The sequence below is a fragment of the Bombina bombina genome, chromosome 10, assembly GCF_027579735.1.
Source record: "Bombina bombina isolate aBomBom1 chromosome 10, aBomBom1.pri, whole genome shotgun sequence".
In the NCBI taxonomy this organism is placed as follows: domain Eukaryota; kingdom Metazoa; phylum Chordata; class Amphibia; order Anura; family Bombinatoridae; genus Bombina; species Bombina bombina.
In genome coordinates this window covers 5518589-5540416 of record NC_069508.1, presented here as the reverse complement: position 1 = coordinate 5540416, position 21828 = coordinate 5518589, and the positions used below count along the sequence as shown (strand labels likewise).

General features: G+C 40.0%; 1 protein-coding gene across 2 annotated transcripts in view; it reads right to left on the bottom strand.

Moving 5' to 3' along the window:
- Nucleotides 1-8300: 8300 nt before the first annotated feature.
- Nucleotides 8301-21828, bottom strand: part of MFSD14A (major facilitator superfamily domain containing 14A) — a 247077-nt gene continuing 233549 nt past the window's right edge. For both annotated transcript variants that reach the window (XM_053693728.1, XM_053693729.1), the window contains one exon: nucleotides 8301-9666. In XM_053693728.1, the coding sequence (XP_053549703.1) occupies nucleotides 9460-9666 (207 nt within the window). In that variant the 3' untranslated portion in view covers nucleotides 8301-9459. The remainder of the gene's footprint in view (nucleotides 9667-21828) is intronic.

Genomic DNA, 21828 nt, shown 5'->3' with positions numbered 1-21828 from the left:
AAAGGATGTTGCTAAAAAAGGAAGCTATGTGGATACATAGACTTAGCACATTACATCCTAGGGGGCTTAATAGAGAATATCATTTGGCTGGTCTGTTTTAAAACTCTTTGGATTAGAGAAAGGATAATAAGTAACAATAATAAAGAAATAATAATAAAAAAATACAAAAATAGAAACATTAATAATATAACAATAAATATCTCAAATGTATGAAATGTGTATGATATACGTTTTAGGTATTAGTAGAGAGTGAGGCATGAGAAGTGGTGATTTGTCATGCTTAAATATCAGATTAGATTAGATTGGTTGTCTAGTGTTATTAATTGAATGTTGCACAAGAGGTGTATTTTCTTTCTTTCTGTTGATGATATCATAATTGTTAATTGGGGGTGGGTCTATTTGGCTATATAAGATGTACATTTGGCATTTGATTGTATTGAGCCTGAGGAGGGGGTAACTTACCCCGAAACGTTGCTCTATATGTGCTGCTGCCTATAGTAAAGAAACTTTGATTTAAATTGATTTTTGAGTGTCTGCCTAATTTCTTTGACAAGTAGTTTCCTCAAGTTCAGACATGTTAAACAGACTAGCAATAGCAATAATAGTCATTCTTTACTTGAAATAACATAATTTATGTAAGAACTTACCTGATAAATTAATTTCTTTCATATTGGCAAGAGTCCATGAGCTAGTGACGTATGGGATATACAATCCTACCAGGAGGGTCAAAGTTTCCCAAACCTCAAAATGCCTATAAATACACCCCTCACCACACCCACAATTCAGTTTAACGAATAGCCAAGTAGTGGGGTGATAAAGAAAGGAGTAAAAAGCATCAACAGAGGAATCTGGAAATAATTGTGCTTTATACAAAAAAAATCATAACCACCATAAAAAGGGTGGGCCTCATGGACTCTTGCCAATATGAAAGAAATGAATTTATCAGGTAAGTTCTTACATAAATTATGTTTTCTTTCATGTAATTGGCAAGAGTCCATGAGCTAGTGACGTATGGGATATCAAATACCCAAGATGTGGAACTCCACGCAAGAGTCACTAGAGAGGGAGGGATAAAATTAAACAAACAGCCATATGCTGAAAAATTAATCCACAACCCAAAATATAAATTATTCTCATGAAGAAAAGAAAAACTTAAAACATCAGCAGAAGAATCAAACTGAAACAACTGCCTGAAGAACTTTTCTACCAAAAACTGCTTCTGAAGAAGCAAATATATTAAAATGGTAGAATTTAGTAAATGTATGCAAAGAAGACCAAATTGCCGCTTGCAAATTTGAACAACTGAAGCTTCATTCTTAAAAGCCCATGAAGTGGCGACTGATCTTGTAGAATGAGCTGAAATTCTGAGGCGGGGCCTAACCCGACTCCAATAAGCTTGAAGAATCAAAAAGCTTTAATCAACAAACCAAGGAAATAGCAGAAGTTTTTCTGACCTTTCCTAGGACCAGAAAATATAACTTGAAGTCTTTGTGAAATCCCAGTAGCTTAAATATAATATTTCAAAACTCTCACCACATCCAAAGAATGAAAAAAATCTTTTCCAAAGAATTCCTAGGGTTAGGACATAAGGAAGGAACAACAATTTCTCTACTAATGTTGTTAGAATTCACAACCTTAGGAAAAAATAGAAATGAAGTCAGCAAAACTGCCTTATCCTGATGAAAAAACAGAAAAGGAGATTCACAAGAAAAAGCAGATAGCTCAGAAACTCTTCTAGCAGAAGAGATGACCAAAAGGAACAACACTTTCCAAGAAAGTAGTAAAATGTACAAAGAATGCATAGGCTCAATATGGAGGAGCCTGTAAAGCCTTCAAAACCAAATTAAGACTCCAAGGAGGAGAGATTGATTTTATGACAGGCTTGATATGAACCAAAGCCTGTACAAAACAGTGAATATCAGGAAGTTTAGCAATCTTTCTGTGAATGAAACAGAAAGAGCAGAGATTTGTCCCTTCAAGGAACTTGCAGACAAAACCTTATCCACACCATCCTGAAGAAACTGAAAAATTCTTGCAACTCTAAAAGAATGCCAAGAGAATAAATGAGAAGAATACCATAAAATGTAGGTCTTCCAAACTCAATAATAAATCTTTCTAGAGATAGATTTACGAGCTTGTAACATAGTATTAATCACTGAGTTAGAGAAACCTCTATGACTTGGCACTAAGCGTTCAATTTCCATACCTTCAAATTTAATGATTTGAGATCCTGATGGAAAAACGGACGTTGAGACAGTAGGTCTGGCCTTAACGGAAATGGCCAAGGTTGGCAACTGGACATCCGAACAAGATCCGCATACCAAAACCTGCGGGGCCATGCTGGAGCCACCAGCAACACAAACGATTGTTCCATGATGATTCAGGAAATCAATCTTGGAGGAAGAACTAGAGGCGGGAAATATAAGCAGGTTGATAACACCAAGGAAGTTTCAGTGCACCCACTGCTTCCGCCTGAAAATCCCTGAACCTGGACAGGCATCTGGGAAGTCTCTTGTTTAGATGAGAGGCCATCAGATATATCTGTGGAAAACCCCATATCTTGAACAATCTGAGAAAACACATCTGGATAGAGGAACCACTCCCCAGGATGTAAAGTCTGACGGCTGAGATAATCCGCCTCCCAATGTCTATATCTGGGATATGCACCGCAGAAATTAGACAGGAACTGGATTCCACCCAAGCAAGTATCCGAGATACTTCTTCATAGCTTGTGGACTGTGAGTCCAACCCTGCTGATTGACAAATGTCACTGTATATGATATTGTCTGTTTGAAAATAAATGAACAGTTCTCTCTTCAACAAAGGCCAAAACTGAAGAGCTCTGAGAATAGCACGGAGATCTAAAATATTGATTGGTAATCTTGCCTCTTGAGATTTCCAAAACCCCTTGTGCTGTCAGAGATCCCCAAACAGCTCCCCAACCTGAAAGACTTGCATCTGTAGAGATCATAGTCCAGGTTAGCCGAACATAGAAGCCCCTTGAACTAAACACTGGTGATTTACCACCACGTCAAAGAGTGTCAAATATTGGGATTTAAGGATATTAATTGAGATATCTTAATATAATCCCTGCACCATGGATTGCAGCAAACAAAGCTGGAGTGGTCTCATGTGAGAACGAGCAAAGAGAAATGCGTCCAATGCTGCAGTCATGAGACCTAAATTTTCCATGCACATAACCACTGAAGGAAATGACTGAGACTGAAGGTGCCGACAGACTGCAACCACTTTCAAACGTCTCTTGTCTGTTAGAGACAGAGTCATGGACACTGAATCTGTCTGGAAACCTAAAAAGGTGACCCTTAGTCTGAGGAATCAAGAAACTCTTTGGTAAATTGATCCTCCAACCATGTTTCCAAAGAAACAACACTGGTTGATTAGTGTGAGATTCTGCAGAACGGAGGACTGAGCTAGTACCAATATCATCCAAATAAGGAAACACTGCAATACCCTGCTCTCTGGTTTCCATAAAGCAGGGCACCAAAAACTTTTAAAAAAGATTCTTTGAGCGGCTGCTAATCCAAAAATGGAAAAGCAACGAATTGGTAACGCTTGTCTAGAAAAGAGAATCTCAGGAACTGATAATGATCTGAATGAATCAGAATATAAAGGTATACATCCTGCAATTCAATATGGACCTAAAATGTCCTTGCTGAATAAAAGGCAGAATAGTCCTTAAAGACACCATTTGAAAATTGTTTTAAAAATTTTTAGATCCAGAGTTGGTCTGAATGAAATTTCCTTCTTTGAGACAAAGAATAGATTTGAATAAAAAAAAACAGACCTTGTCCCTGAAAAGGAACTTGCATGACCACCCCTGAAACTCCAGGTCTGAAACACACTTCAGGAAAGCCTAAGCTATAACTGGATTTGCTGGGATACGTGAGAGAAAAAACATCTCACAGGAAGATTTATTCAGAATCCTATTCGAAACCCCTGAGAGACAATACTCTGAAACCATTGATTTGGACCGAATTATCCAAAATATTCTTGAAAAAAACCATAATCTGCCCCCTACCAGTTGAGCAGGAATGAGAGTCGCACCTTCATGCGGACTTAGGGGCTGGCTTTTTGGTTTCTTAAATGGGTTGGATTTATTCCATTTAAAGAAGGTTTCCAAATGGAAACAGATTCCATAGGGAAGGATTAGGTTTTTGTTCCTTATTTGAAAAAAAGAACGAAAACAATTTAAGCTTAATATTTACCTTTAGGTCTCTTATTAGCTTGGAAAGAAGAAATAGCAATCTAGACTTAAAGTTATAACAGCATTCCAAGATTTAAGCCTCAAACTCTTGTAGCTAAGAATAGCTATAGACATAGATCTAAAATCAATCTTAATGATATAAAAAAATGGCATCAGAACTGATTAGTGTGTTGCAGTAAGCGAACAATACTAGATAAATCAGAATCCAATTCTTGTTGCGCTAAATCTCCAACAAAAAGGTTGATGCAGCTGCAACATCAGCCAAAGAAAATGCAGGTCTGAGACGACCTGACTATAAATAAGCTTTCCTTAGATAAGATTCAAGTCTCCTATCTAAAAGAACTTAAGTACTATCTTCCATAGGAATAGAGGTACATTCAGCAAGAGTAGAAATAGCCCTAAGTTGAGGATCTTTTCCCAAAACTCTATAGAAATTGCTGGTAAAAAGATACAATTTTTTAAACCTTTAAGAAGGAATAAAATAAGTACCCCGCTAATTCCATTCCTTAGAAATCATAAGAGAAATAGCATCAGGAACGGAAAAAAACCTCTGGAGCAATCACAGGAGGTTTAAAAAACAGAATTTACTAGTTCTAATATCAAGAGCACTAGTTTCCATGATATCCTAAATAATTAACACCTTTTTAACAAAGAACGAAAATACTTCATTTTAAATAAATAAGTAGATTTGTTAGTGTCAATATCTGAGGAAAGATCTTCTGAATCAGATAGATCCTCATCAGAAAAGGATAATTCATTACATTGTCGGTCATTTGAAATTTCATCAACCTTATGAGAAGTTTTAAAAGACCTTTATATTAATTAGAAGGCTGAATAGCAGACAAAGCCTTCTGAATAGAATCAGTAACAAATTCATTAAATTTCATAGGTATAACGTATACATTAAAAGTTGAAGGAACAACAACAGGAAATGCACTATTTACTGAAGGACACAACATCTGCATGTAAAAGTTTATCATGATAACCAATACAAATGGCATTTGGAAATATAATGCACTTAGCTTTAGTAGAACCGATATCAGGCAGCAAAGTTCCAACAGATACCTCTGAAGCAGGATCAGATTGAGACATCTTGCAAAATGTAAAATAAAAAACAACATATAAAGCAAAATTGTCAATTTCCTTATAGGACAGTTTCAGGAATGGGAAAAAAAATGCAAATAGCATAGCTCTCTGATATAGAAAAAGGCAAGAGGCAAAAGCAATGGGGCAAATAAATGAAAAAAATTTAGCGCCAAGTATGACGCACAACGTAACTGAAATTTTTTTTGGTGCTAACCATTTCCGAAAATGACATACTCGCGTCACTAACGACGCAACCCTGTGTGAACCTCTGCGTCAATTACGATGCCGGAAATTACAAACTTGCGTCAACAGACGTGCCTTTCGCACCAAAAAATTCTCGCGCCAAGAATGACGCAATAAAGTGTAGCATTTGGCGCACCCGCGAGCCTAAGTCAGCCCGCAATTTGAAACAAAGTAGTCAATTGCAAAAAAAGACTAAACCCCAGGTAAGAAAAATATTTCTTAATATTAATCAATATTAATCAAATATGAAACTGACAGTCTGCAGAAGGAAATACATGAACCTGACTCATGGCAAATATAAGTACAATACATATATTTAGAACTTTATATAAATGCATAAAGTGCCAAATCATAGCTGAGGTGTCTTAAGTAATAAAAAACATACTTACCAAAAGACACCCATCCACATATAGCAGATAGCCAAACCAGTACTGAAACAGTTATCAGTAGAGGTAATGGTAAATTGAGAGTATATCGTCGATCTGAAAAGGGAGGTAGGAGATGAATCTCTACGACCGATAACAGAGAACCTATGAAATAGACCCCCGTTAGGGAAATCATCATATTCAATAAGTGATACTCCCTTCACGTCCCTCTGACATTTGCTGTACTCTGAGAGGAATCGGGCTTCAACAATGCTGAGAAGCACATATCAACGTAGAAATCTTAGCACAAACTTACTTCACCACCTCCATAGGAGGCAAAGTTTGTAAAAACTGAATTGTGGGTGTGGTGAGGGGTGTATTTATAGGCATTTTGAGGTTTGGGAAACTTTGCCCCTCCTGGTAGGATTGTATATCCCATACGTCACTAGCTCATGGACTCTTGCCAATTACATGAAAGAAATTGAGCTCTGAAGTCAAATTACATAGACAAAATATTTGTACTAAAAAGTGTACTGCGCCTTTAAATAATAAAAGCGCAACAATTTTTCTGTTATCTCCAAAACAACGTTTTCAGCAATAAAAACAATCCTTATGTGCCCAAAATAGTTTAACAATATTGCACCAATTTGCTTAGATATGTTATATATCAATTTAACTCGATTTTATTAGTTATAACAACTTATATGGATTCAGGCCCCTGCACAGCAGAGCTGTGGCGCCTACCTGCCCCCAGAATACTCAGAATCTGCTGCAGTAGCTCCTAAGCCTCTTCGTTAGGCAAAATAACTTAGGCCCCACCGGAGCTCAGGACCTTGCTAACTATCCGATCCGGATGATACTGCGCGTCTGAGCGTGCAAAATTAGGCCCCGCCCACCGTGGGCATAACTCTAGCCTTACAGAGACCCGCATGGGTAGTTGGTTAAAAACAAACATGTTGGTTCGCAAAATAAAATATATACACCATGTGCCCCTCTTACATACACAAGAAAACAAACATGATGCTCAATTACAAAACGTAACTTTCTCTCTCAGGAACGTTATCATTATATGACAAAACCAGCCCTTAGCCAGCAACCGCATCTCCAAGCGTTTAACCCACACTTAATATCCTAAATGAAGTCCTCAGACATATTTAGCAATCAACATAAAGGGAATTCCAGGTACACCATTTCTATACATATAGTGCCTACTGATTACCCCTCCCCAGAAAGGGAATAACGTCAGCCTGTTCTGATGCATCAAGTCTCCCCAGAAACAAATGACTGAACATACCTCAATGCTGCTTGTAGCATGAAATGGTTCTCCACACTGAAGATGTTTCTTTACACTACCTTCAAGTGCTCTGTGGGAACCAGCATGGATCTTAGGTAATGTTTGCTAAGATCATCAACATCAGGGCAGAAAAATAAGATGTCTCCATTCCTCTTAGGAATTAAGTGACTGACGATTTCCCCCTGAGAAAAATAGTACTCACTGGCACCATTTTAAAATAAAAAACTTCTTGATTGAAGAATCTAAACTAACACCTCACTTTACCTCTGACTATCACTAACGCAGGCAAAGAGAATGACTGGGGTGGGAGGGAAGGGAGGAGCTATATATACAGCTCTGCTGTGGTGCTCTTTGCCACTTCCTGCTAAACAGGAGGCGTAATCCCATAAGGAAGGATGAAATCCGCGGACTCGTCATATCTTGTAAAAGAAATAGGAAAAGCAGAGTAGCCATCCTGGTTTTCTATATGGGGGTTAGCATAAAATGTTGGAGGAGAAACAAGGACTACCCTGCCAACCTCCAACCGCTTAAAAGCCACCACAACTCTTACTGAAGAAGATTATGTGGACACAGCATTACCCCAATCCTTGCTTCTAGGGAAACAACATCTTCGCACAACACCTAGATATACAAAGTCAAAGTATGACTGGGGGTTATGGGAAGTGGGAGGGATACTTAAAGCTTTGTTGGGGTGTTCTTTGCCTCCTCCTAGTGGGCAGGAGTTGAATTCCCACTAGTAATTAGAATGGATTTGTGGACTCTCCCTGCCATTGGAAAGAAAATTTATATTTGGGATGAGGTGTTGAGCTTGGCAATGTGAGAGTAAGGCAATGCTTCGCCAAAACGCATACGACTATCTCCTGCCCTATGGATGTTCGTTTTTATGCTCAGCACTGCCGATTTATTTGCCTGTATAATAAATACTTGTACATTTCTCTCCATGCCCACTTGTCTTGCTCTTAATGTGAGCGATAACCCCTCATTGTTACAGTGACCACAGAAGTTTATATACTGATATTTTATAACTGACTACAAGAAAAACAAACACTCTTTAATGTTTCTACCGTAATAAAAATTGTACCCAACGTTCAATATAAAAATATTTAGGTTTATTAATAAAATTACATCATGTTTTAGGAAATGTTCAGAGAATCAAGCAAATAAAACACAGAACAAGTGAACCAATTAAATTACACAATACTTTATACAAAGCAACACTTTAAATAACCAAGCAAAAATATATACAATTATAGCTCTTTATATATTCACATCAGTATAATAAAGCTTTCTATGGACTTTTCAGAATTAAAATCTAGGACTAAATATTTGCTAAGAATGTGTTGAGAAGGCCACAGACAATCGCACTGGCTTTGCTCTTCGAGGGCTGTATTCAAGTAGAGTACTCATCCGACAACTAGTGGTTTGAGAGCGTTGTGTATGTGGTGAATAAAACACTGCTGTTGCTGGAAAAGGGTCTCTGAAGGAAGGAGGTTTCCAGAGGCTTCTGCTATCTGAACATCAGGTAAACCACGTATGTAACAGGTGTTTAGCGATACCCAATGAATGGCAAAACAAACCAGTCGCTTGGCAGTGAAGGGGAATTGTGTGTCTGGGTTGCACATTCACTGTTAAGGCTTTCAGTTTTTATGTCTAAATGACAAAATGTCAGAAGAAAGTTCATACAGGTCCAAAAATGTCAGCACCGAAACAGAGCCCATACTAGGGGTGAGCCCATACTAGGGGTGAGCCCATACTAGGGGTGAGCCCATACTAGGAGTGAGCCCATACTAGGGGTGAGCCCATACTAGGGGTGAGCCCATACTAGGGGTGAGCCCTGCTCAGCTGCCAGCTTGACAGAAAGTCCTGGAAATGATAAGCCACTAGTCTTGTAGATGTTGCTGTGAATAAAAAGGTTCACTGCAATACAAGAAGCACAATACAAAGATGCAGAGACTTTGGCTTTGATTAAAAAACTGATATATATAACCTAGTTAAGGGTGAAAAGAGCACGTCTTGCCTGCCGGCTTCACCTGCTCTGTATCCAAGCGACACTACAAGACAACCCTGCACAAGATATCTCCCATAGTTTTAGTGCCATAAACAAGATGAGAACACAGAGCAGATGCCCCGCATCAGTGGTTGTCCAGCTGGCACTAAGAGTGGGGCAAGTGTCTAACTGGTACCAACTGTAGGGCAGGAATGCATCTATTAGCAGCACAGGCCAGATAGAGGTATGCAGGCAAATGTCATACGTTTGTATCCTGTAACAGAGGTTCCTTGCCCTCACCAGGTGCTGGAGGGCTGTGAGGGTGACTGTGCCCAGCCCCATGCTTCTTCCAGTTACTGCTGCGAGCGTTCAGATTGGTGTGTTCGGGAATAAATAAAGCTACAAGCAGTGCCAGCAGCACAGAGCAAGCGCCAAACAGGAATGGTGGACCCGGAATGATGGAATTCTGTATTAAAATAAACAAAAAAATAGCAATTAGACTTTCATGTTATTTATCTTTTTCTTTGTTGCATCTTGGAGATTTTTAAATGCATTAAAAAAAAAAAAGTTATGGGGCCTATCAAGCAAGCTCCGAAAGGAGCTTGAGGCCCCGTGTTTCTGGCGAGCCTGCATGCTCGCCAGAAACACCAGTTATGAAGCAGCGGTCTAAACAGCTAGACCGCTGCTCCATAACCCTGTCCGGCTGCTCTGGTGAGGCGGGCAGACATTGCCAGAAATCAACCCGATCGAGTACGATCGGGTTGATTGACACTTCCCTGCTGGCGGCCGATTGGCCGCGAGTCAGCAGGGGGCGGCGTTGCACCAGCAGCTCTTGTGAGCTGCTGGTGCAATGCTGAATACGGAGAGCGTATTGCTCTCCGTATTCAGCGAGGTCATGCGGACCTGATCTGCACTGTCGGATCAGGTCCGCAAGACCTTTCATAAATAGAGGCCTATGAGTCCTTTACAGCCAGTAAGCTTCTATCCCAATACCCACTTGTGCACAAACTGCGAGTTTCAGCATCAATGAAAACAGGAAAAAATTCTTGCATGAAAACCACATTTTTTAATTATTATTATACTTTATTTATGAAGCGCCAACATATTCCGCAGCGCTGTCCATGGATACAGTTCATTTAAATAAAACAATACAAGACTTGTAAGAGACAAGACAACATTTACAAACACAGGAGGGATTGAGGACCCTATTCCCGTGGAAACTTACAATCTAGAATTACATTTGTATTTATTGAACTTATACATAATAATTTAGATCTGTTCACGAGTTTTAAGAAAAATGATTTTCCACATGTTCCAGCTAATTCCCAGTGATATTACCAAATGAAAAAGATGACCTGTTTAGTTATTGACAAGATGTGCGCCAGATTAAATAAGGATTTGCAAGAAAAAAAAGTGTGTGGGGGGGGGGGGGGGAGAGACAGTAAATTCAAAACTAAACTTTCATGATTCAGATAGGGCAGTAATTTTAAACAACTTCCTAATTGACTTTTATCATCAAATTTGCTTTGTTCTTTTGGTTTTCTTTGTTGACAGCTAAACCTAGGTAGGCTCATATGCTAATTTCTAAGCCCTTGAAGGCCGCCTCTTATTTGAATACATTTGACAGTTTTTCACAGCTAGACAGTGCCAGTTCATGTGTACCATATAGATTGGAGACAAAACAAATTTCTATGATCCTAACCCTACTCAATTAGTAGCCTTCGGATTCACACCAATAAAGGTATTTGCGCCTAATCTTATGGTAAATCCTTCTAGTCACAGGTTTACGAGCCTGAATCATGGTCTCCATGACCAAATCAGAAAAACTCTGCTTAGATAAAATTAAGCGATCAATCTCCAAGCAGTCAGCTTCAGAGAAACTAGATTTGGATAGAAAAAAGGGCCCTGAATCAGAAGATCCTTCCGCAACGGAAGTCTCCAAGGTGGCATCCCCTGGGAGAGATGATCCAAACAACCACCATGGAAGAGAGTCCCTTGTCTCCTGCTCCAGAGTTATTCGAGGAGACAAGTCTGCATAATCTCCGTTCCATTACCTGAGCAAGTTTAACTGCAAAGGTCTGAGATGGAAACTAGCAAACGGGATGATGTCCATCGTTGCCACCATCAGCCCGATTAACTCCATGCACTGAGCCACCAACGGCCAAGGAGGGGGCTGAAGGGCTAGATAAGGATCTATAATCTTTGATTCCCTGACTTCTGTCAGAAAAATCTTCATGGACAAGGAATCTATTATGGTTCCCAAGAAAATGACTCTTGTGTCTGGAACTAGGGAACTCTTCCCCAAATGTACCTTCCATCTGAGAGTTCTCAGGAAAGATAACACTAAGTTGGAGTGGGATCTTGATTGTTGAAAAGATGGTGCCTGGACTAGAATGTCGTCTAGATAAGGCGCCACCTCAATGCCCCATGACCGGAGTACCGCCAACAGAAAACCCCAGAATCCTTGTGACGATTCTGGGAGCGGTGCCACGACTGGAAGTGTTTGTCCTGGAAGGCAAATCTTAGGAACATGTGATGAGAATAGGGACATGTAGGTACGCGTCCTTTAAATCCACAGTTGTCTTGAATTGACCCTCCTGGATTAAGGGAAGAATGGAACGAAAAGTTTCCATCTTGAAGGACGGAACCCTGAGAAATTTGTGTAGACTCTTTAGTTCTAAAAGTGGTCTGAAGGTTCCCTCCTTTTTGGGAACCACAAACAGGTAGGAATAAAAACCCTGACCCTGTTCTGGGACGGGAACAATCACTCCCAGGGCAGAGAGGTCTCCTACACAATGTAAGAACGCCTCTCCATTGTCTGGTCTGCAGATAATCTTGAAAGAAGAAAAACTGCCTCTGGGAGGAAAACTTTTGAACTCCAATTTGTTTCCCTGAGACACTATTTCTATTGCCCAAGGATCCTGAACGTCCCGAACCCAAGCCTGAACGAAGAAGGAACGTCTGCCCCCTACCAGATCCGGTCCCAGATCGGGGGCATGCCCTTCATGCTGTTTTGGATTCAACAGCAGGCTTCTTGGATTGTTTTCCAAGACTGGTCGGTTCTCCGAGAATGTTTAGATTGCTCCGGTTTAGATGAGAAAGAGAGAGAATTTCCCTTGAAAATTCTAAAGGAATGAAAATTGCTCCGTCGTCCTTTTTGCTTGTTTCGCTCATCCTGAGGAAGGAGATGATCAGAGATAATTTCCGTCAGGCCAGGTCCAAAAAAGGTCTTCCCCTTGTAAGGAATCGCTTCAAGCTTAGACTTAGATGATACGTCCACAGACCACGGATTTAACCATAAGGCTCTGTGGGCCAGGATAGAGAAAACCGAACTCTCAGCTGCCAGTCTAATAATCCGCAGGGAAGCGTCCGTAATAAAAGCATTAGCTAACTTCAGAGCTTTTTCCTGTCTTGGATCTCCTCCAAGGAAGTTTCAGTCCTGAGAGCCTCAGACAGAGCATCAAACCAATACGCTGCCGCATTAGTGACGGTAGCAAGGCACGCAGCTGGCTGCCATAGCAGACCCTGGAGAACATAAATCTTTTTAAGTAACCCCTCTAACGTCTTATCCATAGGGACTTTGAAAGCACAACTATCCTCTATGGGATAGTAACTCCCTTGGCTAAGGTGGAAAAGACCCCTTCCACTTTAGGAACTGATTGCCAAGCCTCCTTAAAAGAGTCAGTTATGAGAAACATCTACTTAAAAACAGGAGAGGGAAAAAAGGGAATGCCTGGTCTCTCCCATTCCTTAATAACGATCTCTGAAGCTCGCTTTGGCACAGGAATTACGTCTGAGTAAGAAGGGACTTAGAAATATTTGTCCAATTAACTAGACTTCGCAGGGGAAACCACTACTGTGGAGTCACAGTCGTCTAAAGTAATCAAAACCTCCCTGAGCAACAGCCGGAAGTGTTCTAGCTTGAACCTAAAAGTTACAACCTCCGTGTCAGTCAGAGGCAATGAACTTTCTGAATCTGAAATTTGGCCTTCAGATGGAACCTCAATACCCTCCTCCTCAGGTCCTAGGGAGAGTACTACCGAGATTGTCACCATTGCATCAGAAACCTCACTTACAGCATGCCAGGCTTTCCTCTTACGCTTGCCTTGCAGCATTGGGAAAGCAGACAACGCATCAGAAATTGTGGAAGACATGAGATCAGCTATGTCTTTTAAGGTAACTCCAGCGGCGCTAGAGTAGAAGTACAGGGCACTGCTTGAGCGGACATTAAAGTTTGGGACGCCTGGGAGAAAACTGTGGCATACCCTGAATGTCAACAGTATTATTCATCTGAGCCTGAGAATACTCTCTCAGATAATCCGAAGTATCTTCCTCTTTCAGGTAACAGGGAAGAACAGTCGGAATAGCAACCACTGAATCAATCACCCTAGATGATTGAAAATAATGCCTCAAGTAATGTTCTCTACCACGTGGGAAAAAACACATAATGCCATAAATGCAGAGCAACTCCGGGAGGAGTGTGAGGAATCGCAGGGTACTGCATGTGGACTATAAAAAATTTGTGGAACACTATAAGAGAAAAAGATAATAGGCTCCTAAATAGCAAACTCCCTGAAAGGAGTAGGTTCAGAAAAAAGTGAATTTTTTTTAATAAAAATTAACACACACACAAAAAAAGTTACTGTTTCTTTAAATTTTAAAAAGCAACATATTTCTGTGTGCAGAGGAAAGTAAAACTAGCAGCCAACATTGCTCTTCCTAGACATTGCCATGACATTTCTAGTGCAGCAAGTCCAGATGGAATTAGCATGGAACCGCAGGGCACTGCATGTGTGAAAGAAAAAGTAATGTACACGCCTTTAAGCAACCTGCTCATATGGCAGAGTAAATAAATAAAGGCTTAACTAGTTGCTAGTAAAAACTAACATATAGCAAGTGATATTCTCCTGAAATGTTAAAGAGTAACTCATCTTTATTATTACAAGGGCAGACATAGCTAAACATGTATGAAAAAAATCGTCAGTACTGTTAAACTCTGTCTATACATCAGCTTGACCCTGCTGAAGTGTTAGACAGCCTTCCTGACCTTATCATAGCGCAGTGTGAAGCACAAGCATTTAGACAATCATTCCTGCGTAACTTCCGAAAGTGTTAGAAAAGAAAGGTTTCCTGTACTTAGGCTCTAATGTAAACGTGTCTGATACAATACACAATATTGCAACCCCTTCTACGCCTCAGTAAACCTAGCGGAGGTGCCTGCCAGCCCATCTGCTACGCAAACATTCCGGATTCATTACTACAGTACTGTCCGGTATTAAGATCACTGTTCCTTCTGATAACGGAAGTTTAAGCATAGTGGTGCGCAACAACATTGGCACCAACACGAAAACTCAGCCCACCGTGGGCGTTACCAAACACCATCTCCCGGTCGCCATTAATATTTTACAAATGAAAGCGCCGGGAGACCAATAACAGACCGCTCCAGTCTCAAACCACGCGGCTGTCACACTGAGCCTGCAATACTAGCCTGTATCAACGTGCAATGTACTGGGCAGCTGTCAGTCCCAGATAAACAGCATACACGTCACATTACGCTAGCCTTATTAGTCACAACTACACTCAATGTAATGGGAAGCTGTCCTAGACTCTCACATTGAGCCCGCCACATTATTTGCAATGTCCCAGTCGGCTATTAATAAAACACCGGGAGGAGAGCTAATAAATCACATACAGCCCCATGAGTCCAACTGTCCAAGGTGTCCCTTAAAACCTCTAGGAGAATTAACACCCAAATTTAATGAGGAATTTTAAAAAATTAAAGTGTCTAACCATTTTCTGAGATTACTTCCGCTCCCCAGAAAGAAAGTCAGCACTTACCTCATTTTCTGCCTGACAGCAAGGCAGTTCCAGGTTTAAGAGGTCCTCTCCCTCCCATGGACCTGAAATATAAAGAAAGTCCTAAATAAATATCCCTCGGGTTTTCTTGGTAAGGGCAGCATTCAATATATGGGAGGCGCAGTGAGAATTATGCCCCACAAGTTCCCATTGCTCGAAAGCCACCAAAAGCTCTACTGAAGAGACAGATATAGACTACGGCTACACCCTAGAACAAAGCAGCACAATCTTGCACTACTTAAAAATAATAAACTCTTGATTGAAGAATCTATAACTAACACCTCACTTTACCTCTTCCTATCACTAACGTAGGCAAAGAGAATGACTGGAGTGGGAGGGAAGGAAGGAGCTATTTAACAGCTCTGCTGTGGTGTTCTTTGCCTCCTCCTGCTGACCAGGAGGTGAATATCTCATTAGTAATTAAGATGATCCGTGATCCGTGGACTCATCGTATCTTTAAAAAGAAACTTATGTTAGTTCAAAATGTTTTATGTCCCTTTAAGTACCATGGATGATGTTCCGAGAAACATGGGAAGAGGACTGCAGTTGTCAGAAGAAGCCAACAACCGTATGTGACATCACCTATTAATGCACCAGACCAGAGAATTAAGTGCACCAGGAAAGCACACGTGCCCTTACCCAGCTAATGGTCAGCAAGGTTGTAAACTGGCAGTGCCCACTCCCAGGTAAAGCATCACATCACTCGTAGTGTGCTAATAAAGAAAAAGTGGCCCATACAACTGTATAAAGCTGTGTAGTACTGGTGTCTGTGTGTGACGTGTATATAAATGGTACATACAACTGTATAAAGCTGTGTAGTACTGGTGTCTGTGTGACGTGTATATAAATGGTACATACAACTGTATAAAGCTGTGTAGTACTGGTGTCTGTGTGTGACGTGTATATAAATGGTACATACAACTGTATAAAGCTGTGTAGTACTGGTGTCTGTGTGTGACGTGTATATAAATGGTACATACAACTGTATAAAGCTGTGTAGTACTGGTGTCTGTGTGTGTGACGTGTATATAAATGGTACATACAACTGTATAAAGCTGTGTAGTGCTGGTGTCTGTGTGTGACGTGTATATAAATGGTACATACATCTGTATAAAGCTGTGTAGTACTGGTGTCTGTGTGTGACGTGTATATAAATGGTACATACAACTGTATAAAGCTGTGTAGTACTGGTGTCTGTGTGTGACGTGTATATAAATGGTACATACAACTGTATAAAGCTGTGTAGTGCTGGTGTCTGTGTGTGACGTGTATATAAATGGTACATACAACTGTATAAAGCTGTGTAGTACTGGTGTCTGTGTGTGACGTGTATATAAATGGTACATACAACTGTATAAAGCTGTGTAGTACTGGTGTCTGTGTGTGACGTGTATATAAATGGTACATACAACTGTATAAAGCTGTGTAGTGCTGGTGTCTGTGTGTGACGTGTATATAAATGGTACATACAACTGTATAAAGCTGTGTAGTACTGGTGTCTGTGTGTGACGTGTATATAAATGGTACATACAACTGTATAAAGCTGTGTAGTACTGGTGTCTGTGTGTGACGTGTATATAAATGGTACATACAACTGTATAAAGCTGTGTAGTACTGGTGTCTGTGTGTGACGTGTATATAAATGGTACATACAACTGTATAAAGCTGTGTAGTACTGGTGTCTGTGTGTGACGTGTATATAAATGGTACATACAACTGTATAAAGCTGTGTAGTACTGGTGTCTGTGTGTGACGTGTATATAAATGGTACATACAACTGTATAAAGCTGTGTAGTGCTGGTGTCTGTGTGACGTGTATATAAATGGTACATACAACTGTATAAAGCTGTGTAGTACTGGTGTCTGTGTGTGACGTGTATATAAATGGTACATACAACTGTATAAAGCTGTGTAGTACTGGTGTCTGTCTGTGTGTGACGTGTATATAAATGGTACATACAACTGTATAAAGCTGTGTAGTACTGGTGTCTGTGTGTGACGTGTATATAAATGGTACATACAACTGTATAAAGCTGTGTAGTACTGGTGTCTGTGTGTGACGTGTATATAAATGGTACATACAACTGTATAAAGCTGTGTAGTACTGGTGTCTGTGTGTGACGTGTATATAAATGGTACATACAACTGTATAAAGCTGTGTAGTACTGGTGTCTGTGTGTGACGTGTATATAAATGGTACATACAGCTGTATAAAGCTGTGTAGTACTGGTGTCTGTGTGTGACGTGTATATAAATGGTACATACAACTGTATAAAGCTGTGTAGTACTGGTGTCTGTGTGTGACGTGTATATAAATGGTACATACAACTGTATAAAGCTGTGTAGTACTGGTGTCTGTGTGTGACGTGTATATAAATGGTACATACAACTGTATAAAGCTGTGTAGTACTGGTGTCTGTGTGTGACGTGTATATAAATGGTACATACAGCTGTATAAAGCTGTGTAGTACTGGTGTCTGTGTGTGACGTGTATATAAATGGTACATACAACTGTATAAAGCTGTGTAGTACTGGTGTCTGTGTGTGACGTGTATATAAATGGTACATACAACTGAATAAAGCTGTGTAGTACTGGTGTCTGTGTGTGACGTGTATATAAATGGTACATACAACTGTATAAAGCTGTGTAGTACTGGTGTCTGTGTGTGACGTGTATATAAATGGTACATACAACTGTATAAAGCTGTGTAGTACTGTGTAGTACTGGGTGTCTGTGTGTAGCGTGTATATAAATGGTACATACAACTGTATAAAGCTGTGTAGTACTGGTGTCTGTGTGTGACGTGTATATAAATGGTACATACAACTGTATAAAGCTGTGTAGTACTGGTGTCTGTGTGTGACGTGTATATAAATGGTACATACAACTGTATAAAGCTGTGTAGTAGCTGGTGTCTGTTGTTGTGCCGTGTATATAAATGGTACATACAACTGTATAAAAGCTGTGTAGTACTGGTGTCTGTGTGTGACGTGTATATAAATGGTACATACAACTGTATAAAGCTGTGTAGTACTGGTGTCGTGTGTGACGTGTATATAAATGGTACATACAACTGTATAAAGCTGTGTAGTACTGGTGTCTGTGTGTGACGTGTATATAATGGTACATACAACTGAATAAATCGCTGTGTAGTACTGGTGTCTGTGTGTGTGACGTGTATATACAATGGTACATACAACTGTATAAAGCTGTGTAGTACTGGTGTCTGTGTGGGACCGTGTATATAAATGTACATACAACTGTATAAAGCTGTGTAGTACTGGTGTCTTGTGTGTGACGTGTATATAAATGGTACATACAACTGTATAATAGCTGTGTTGTTCTGGTGTCTGTGTGTGTGACGTGTATATAAATGGTACATACAACTGTATAAAGCTGTGTAGTACTGGTGTCTGGTGTGTGACGTGTATATAAATGGTACATACAACTGTATAAAGCTGTGTAGTACTGGTGTCTGTGTGTGACGTGTATATAAATGGTACATACAACTGTATAAAGCTGTGTAGTACTGGTGTCTGTGTGTGACGTGTATATAAATGGTACATACAACTGTATAAAGCTGTGTAGTACTGGTGTCTGTGTGTGACGTGTATATAAATGGTACATACAACTGTATAAAGCTGTGTAGTACTGGTGTCTGTGTGTGACGTGTATATAAATGGTACATACAACTGTATAAAGCTGTGTAGTACTGGTGTCTGTGTGTGACGTGTATATAAATGGTACATACAACTGTATAAAGCTGTGTAGTACTGGTGTCTGTGTGTGACGTGTATATAAATGGTACATACAACTGTATAAAGCTGTGTAGTACTGGTGTCTGTGTGTGACGTGTATATAAATGGTACATACAACTGTATAAAGCTGTGTAGTACTGGTGTCTGTGTGTGACGTGTATATAAATGGTACATACAACTGTATAAAGCTGTGTAGTACTGGTGTCTGTGTGTGACGTGTATATAAATGGTACATACAACTGTATAAAGCTGTGTAGTACTGGTGTCTGTGTGTGACGTGTATATAAATGGTACATACAACTGTATAAAGCTGTGTAGTACTGGTGTCTGTGTGTGACGTGTATATAAATGGTACATACAGCTGTATAAAGCTGTGTAGTACTGGTGTCTGTGTGTGACGTGTATATAAATGGTACATACAACTGTATAAAGCTGTGTAGTACTGGTGTCTGTGTGTGACGTGTATATAAATGGTACATACAACTGTATAAAGCTGTGTAGTACTGGTGTCTGTGTGTGACGTGTATATAAATGGTACATACAACTGTATAAAGCTGTGTAGTACTGGTGTCTGTGTGTGACGTGTATATAAATGGTACATACAACTGTATAAAGCTGTGTAGTACTGGTGTCTGTGTGTGACGTGTATATAAATGGTACATACAACTGTATAAAGCTGTGTAGTACTGGTGTCTGTGTGTGACGTGTATATAAATGGTACATACAGCTGTATAAAGCTGTGTAGTACTGGTGTCTGTGTGTGACGTGTATATAAATGGTACATACAACTGTATAAAGCTGTGTAGTACTGGTGTCTGTGTGTGACGTGTATATAAATGGTACATACAACTGTATAAAGCTGTGTAGTACTGGTGTCTGTGTGTGACGTGTATATAAATGGTACATACAACTGTATAAAGCTGTGTAGTACTGGTGTCTGTGTGTGACGTGTATATAAATGGTACATACAACTGTATAAAGCTGTGTAGTACTGGTGTCTGTGTGTGACGTGTATATAAATGGTACATACAACTGTATAAAGCTGTGTAGTACTGGTGTCTGTGTGTGACGTGTATATAAATGGTACATACAACTGTATAAAGCTGTGTAGTACTGGTGTCTGTGTGTGACGTGTATATAAATGGTACATACAACTGTATAAAGCTGTGTAGTACTGGTGTCTGTGTGTGACGTGTATATAAATGGTACATACAACTGTATAAAGCTGTGTAGTACTGGTGTCTGTGTGTGACGTGTATATAAATGGTACATACAGCTGTATAAAGCTGTGTAGTACTGGTGTCTGTGTGTGACGTGTATATAAATGGTACATACAACTGTATAAAGCTGTGTAGTACTGGTGTCTGTGTGTGACGTGTATATAAATGGTACATACAACTGTATAAAGCTGTGTAGTACTGGTGTCTGTGTGTGACGTGTATATAAATGGTACATACAACTGTATAAAGCTGTGTAGTACTGGTGTCTGTGTGTGACGTGTATATAAATGTGACATACAACTGTATAAAGCTGTGTAGTGCTGGTGTCTGTGTGTGACGTGTATATAAATGGTACATACAACTGTATAAAGCTGTGTAGTACTGGTGTCTGTGTGTGACGTGTATATAAATGGTACATACAACTGTATAAAGCTGTGTAGTACTGGTGTCTGTGTGACGTGTATATAAATGGTACATACAACTGTATAAAGCTGTGTAGTACTGGTGTCTGTGTGTGACGTGTATATAAATGGTACATACAACTGTATAAAGCTGTGTAGTACTGGTGTCTGTGTGTGACGTGTATATAAATGGTACATACAACTGTAAAAAGCTGTGTAGTACTGGTGTCTGTGTGTGACGTGTATATAAATGGTACATACAACTGTATAAAGCTGTGTAGTACTGGTGTCTGTGTGACGTGTATATAAATGGTACATACAACTGTATAAAGCTGTGTAGTACTGGTGTCTGTGTGTGACGTGTATATAAATGGTACATACAACTGTATAAAGCTGTGTAGTACTGGTGTCTGTGTGTGACGTGTATATAAATGGTACATACAACTGTATAAAGCTGTGTAGTACTGGTGTCTGTGTGACGTGTATATAAATGGTACATACAACTGTATAAAGCTGTGTAGTACTGGTGTCTGTGTGTGACGTGTATATAAATGGTACATACAACTGTATAAAGCTGTGTAGTACTGGTGTCTGTGTGTGACGTGTATATAAATGGTACATACAACTGTATAAAGCTGTGTAGTACTGGTGTCTGTGTGACGTGTATATAAATGGTACATACAACTGTATAAAGCTGTGTAGTGCTGGTGTCTGTGTGTGACGTGTATATAAATGGTACTGTAGCGGAGAGCAATATTAAAATACTCCCAATAACCGGACGAAACACAGTTTGGGAGTCAATAACTCACGACCCAGCCAGTTTTCAGGTTTAAAACAGAATGAACTTTATTAAAAAGGCTATGCCTAGTATTTATGCAGGTCTGACCTCCCAGATGGGGGGTTGAAAAGAATGTTGTAGATTAGATGGATGGAACACGCCTTTTGACATGATACAATAGAATACCTTGCTCAAGCTGATAACAACTTAACCACAGGACACACACTTGGCTCTTCTTATCACTAAGGCGTCGTCTCTCTAGATGTGATTGAACAATGGAATGGTAATCACTAGCTTTAATGAAAGTACACAATAGCTGAGACTAGTAACCTTGTCGTTCAAGAATAGTCTTCTTAAAGCTAACACATTTAACTCCTTCAGTACTGCCAGAAGGGTCTGTCACATCTACATAGCACACAATACAGCCTATAGACAACCTTTCTTACATTATAGTCCAGAAGTGGCTAGGTTTGCCACAATGCTCCCCCAGAACCAAGCCGGCATACACAGTCTGATCCCAACGGATCGGCTTGGGGATGTCCGGGGAAGCACTCACAGATCACTTTTCAAGTTCAGTTTGTCTGGACAACCCGTCGGCGTTACCCGTTTTGTTT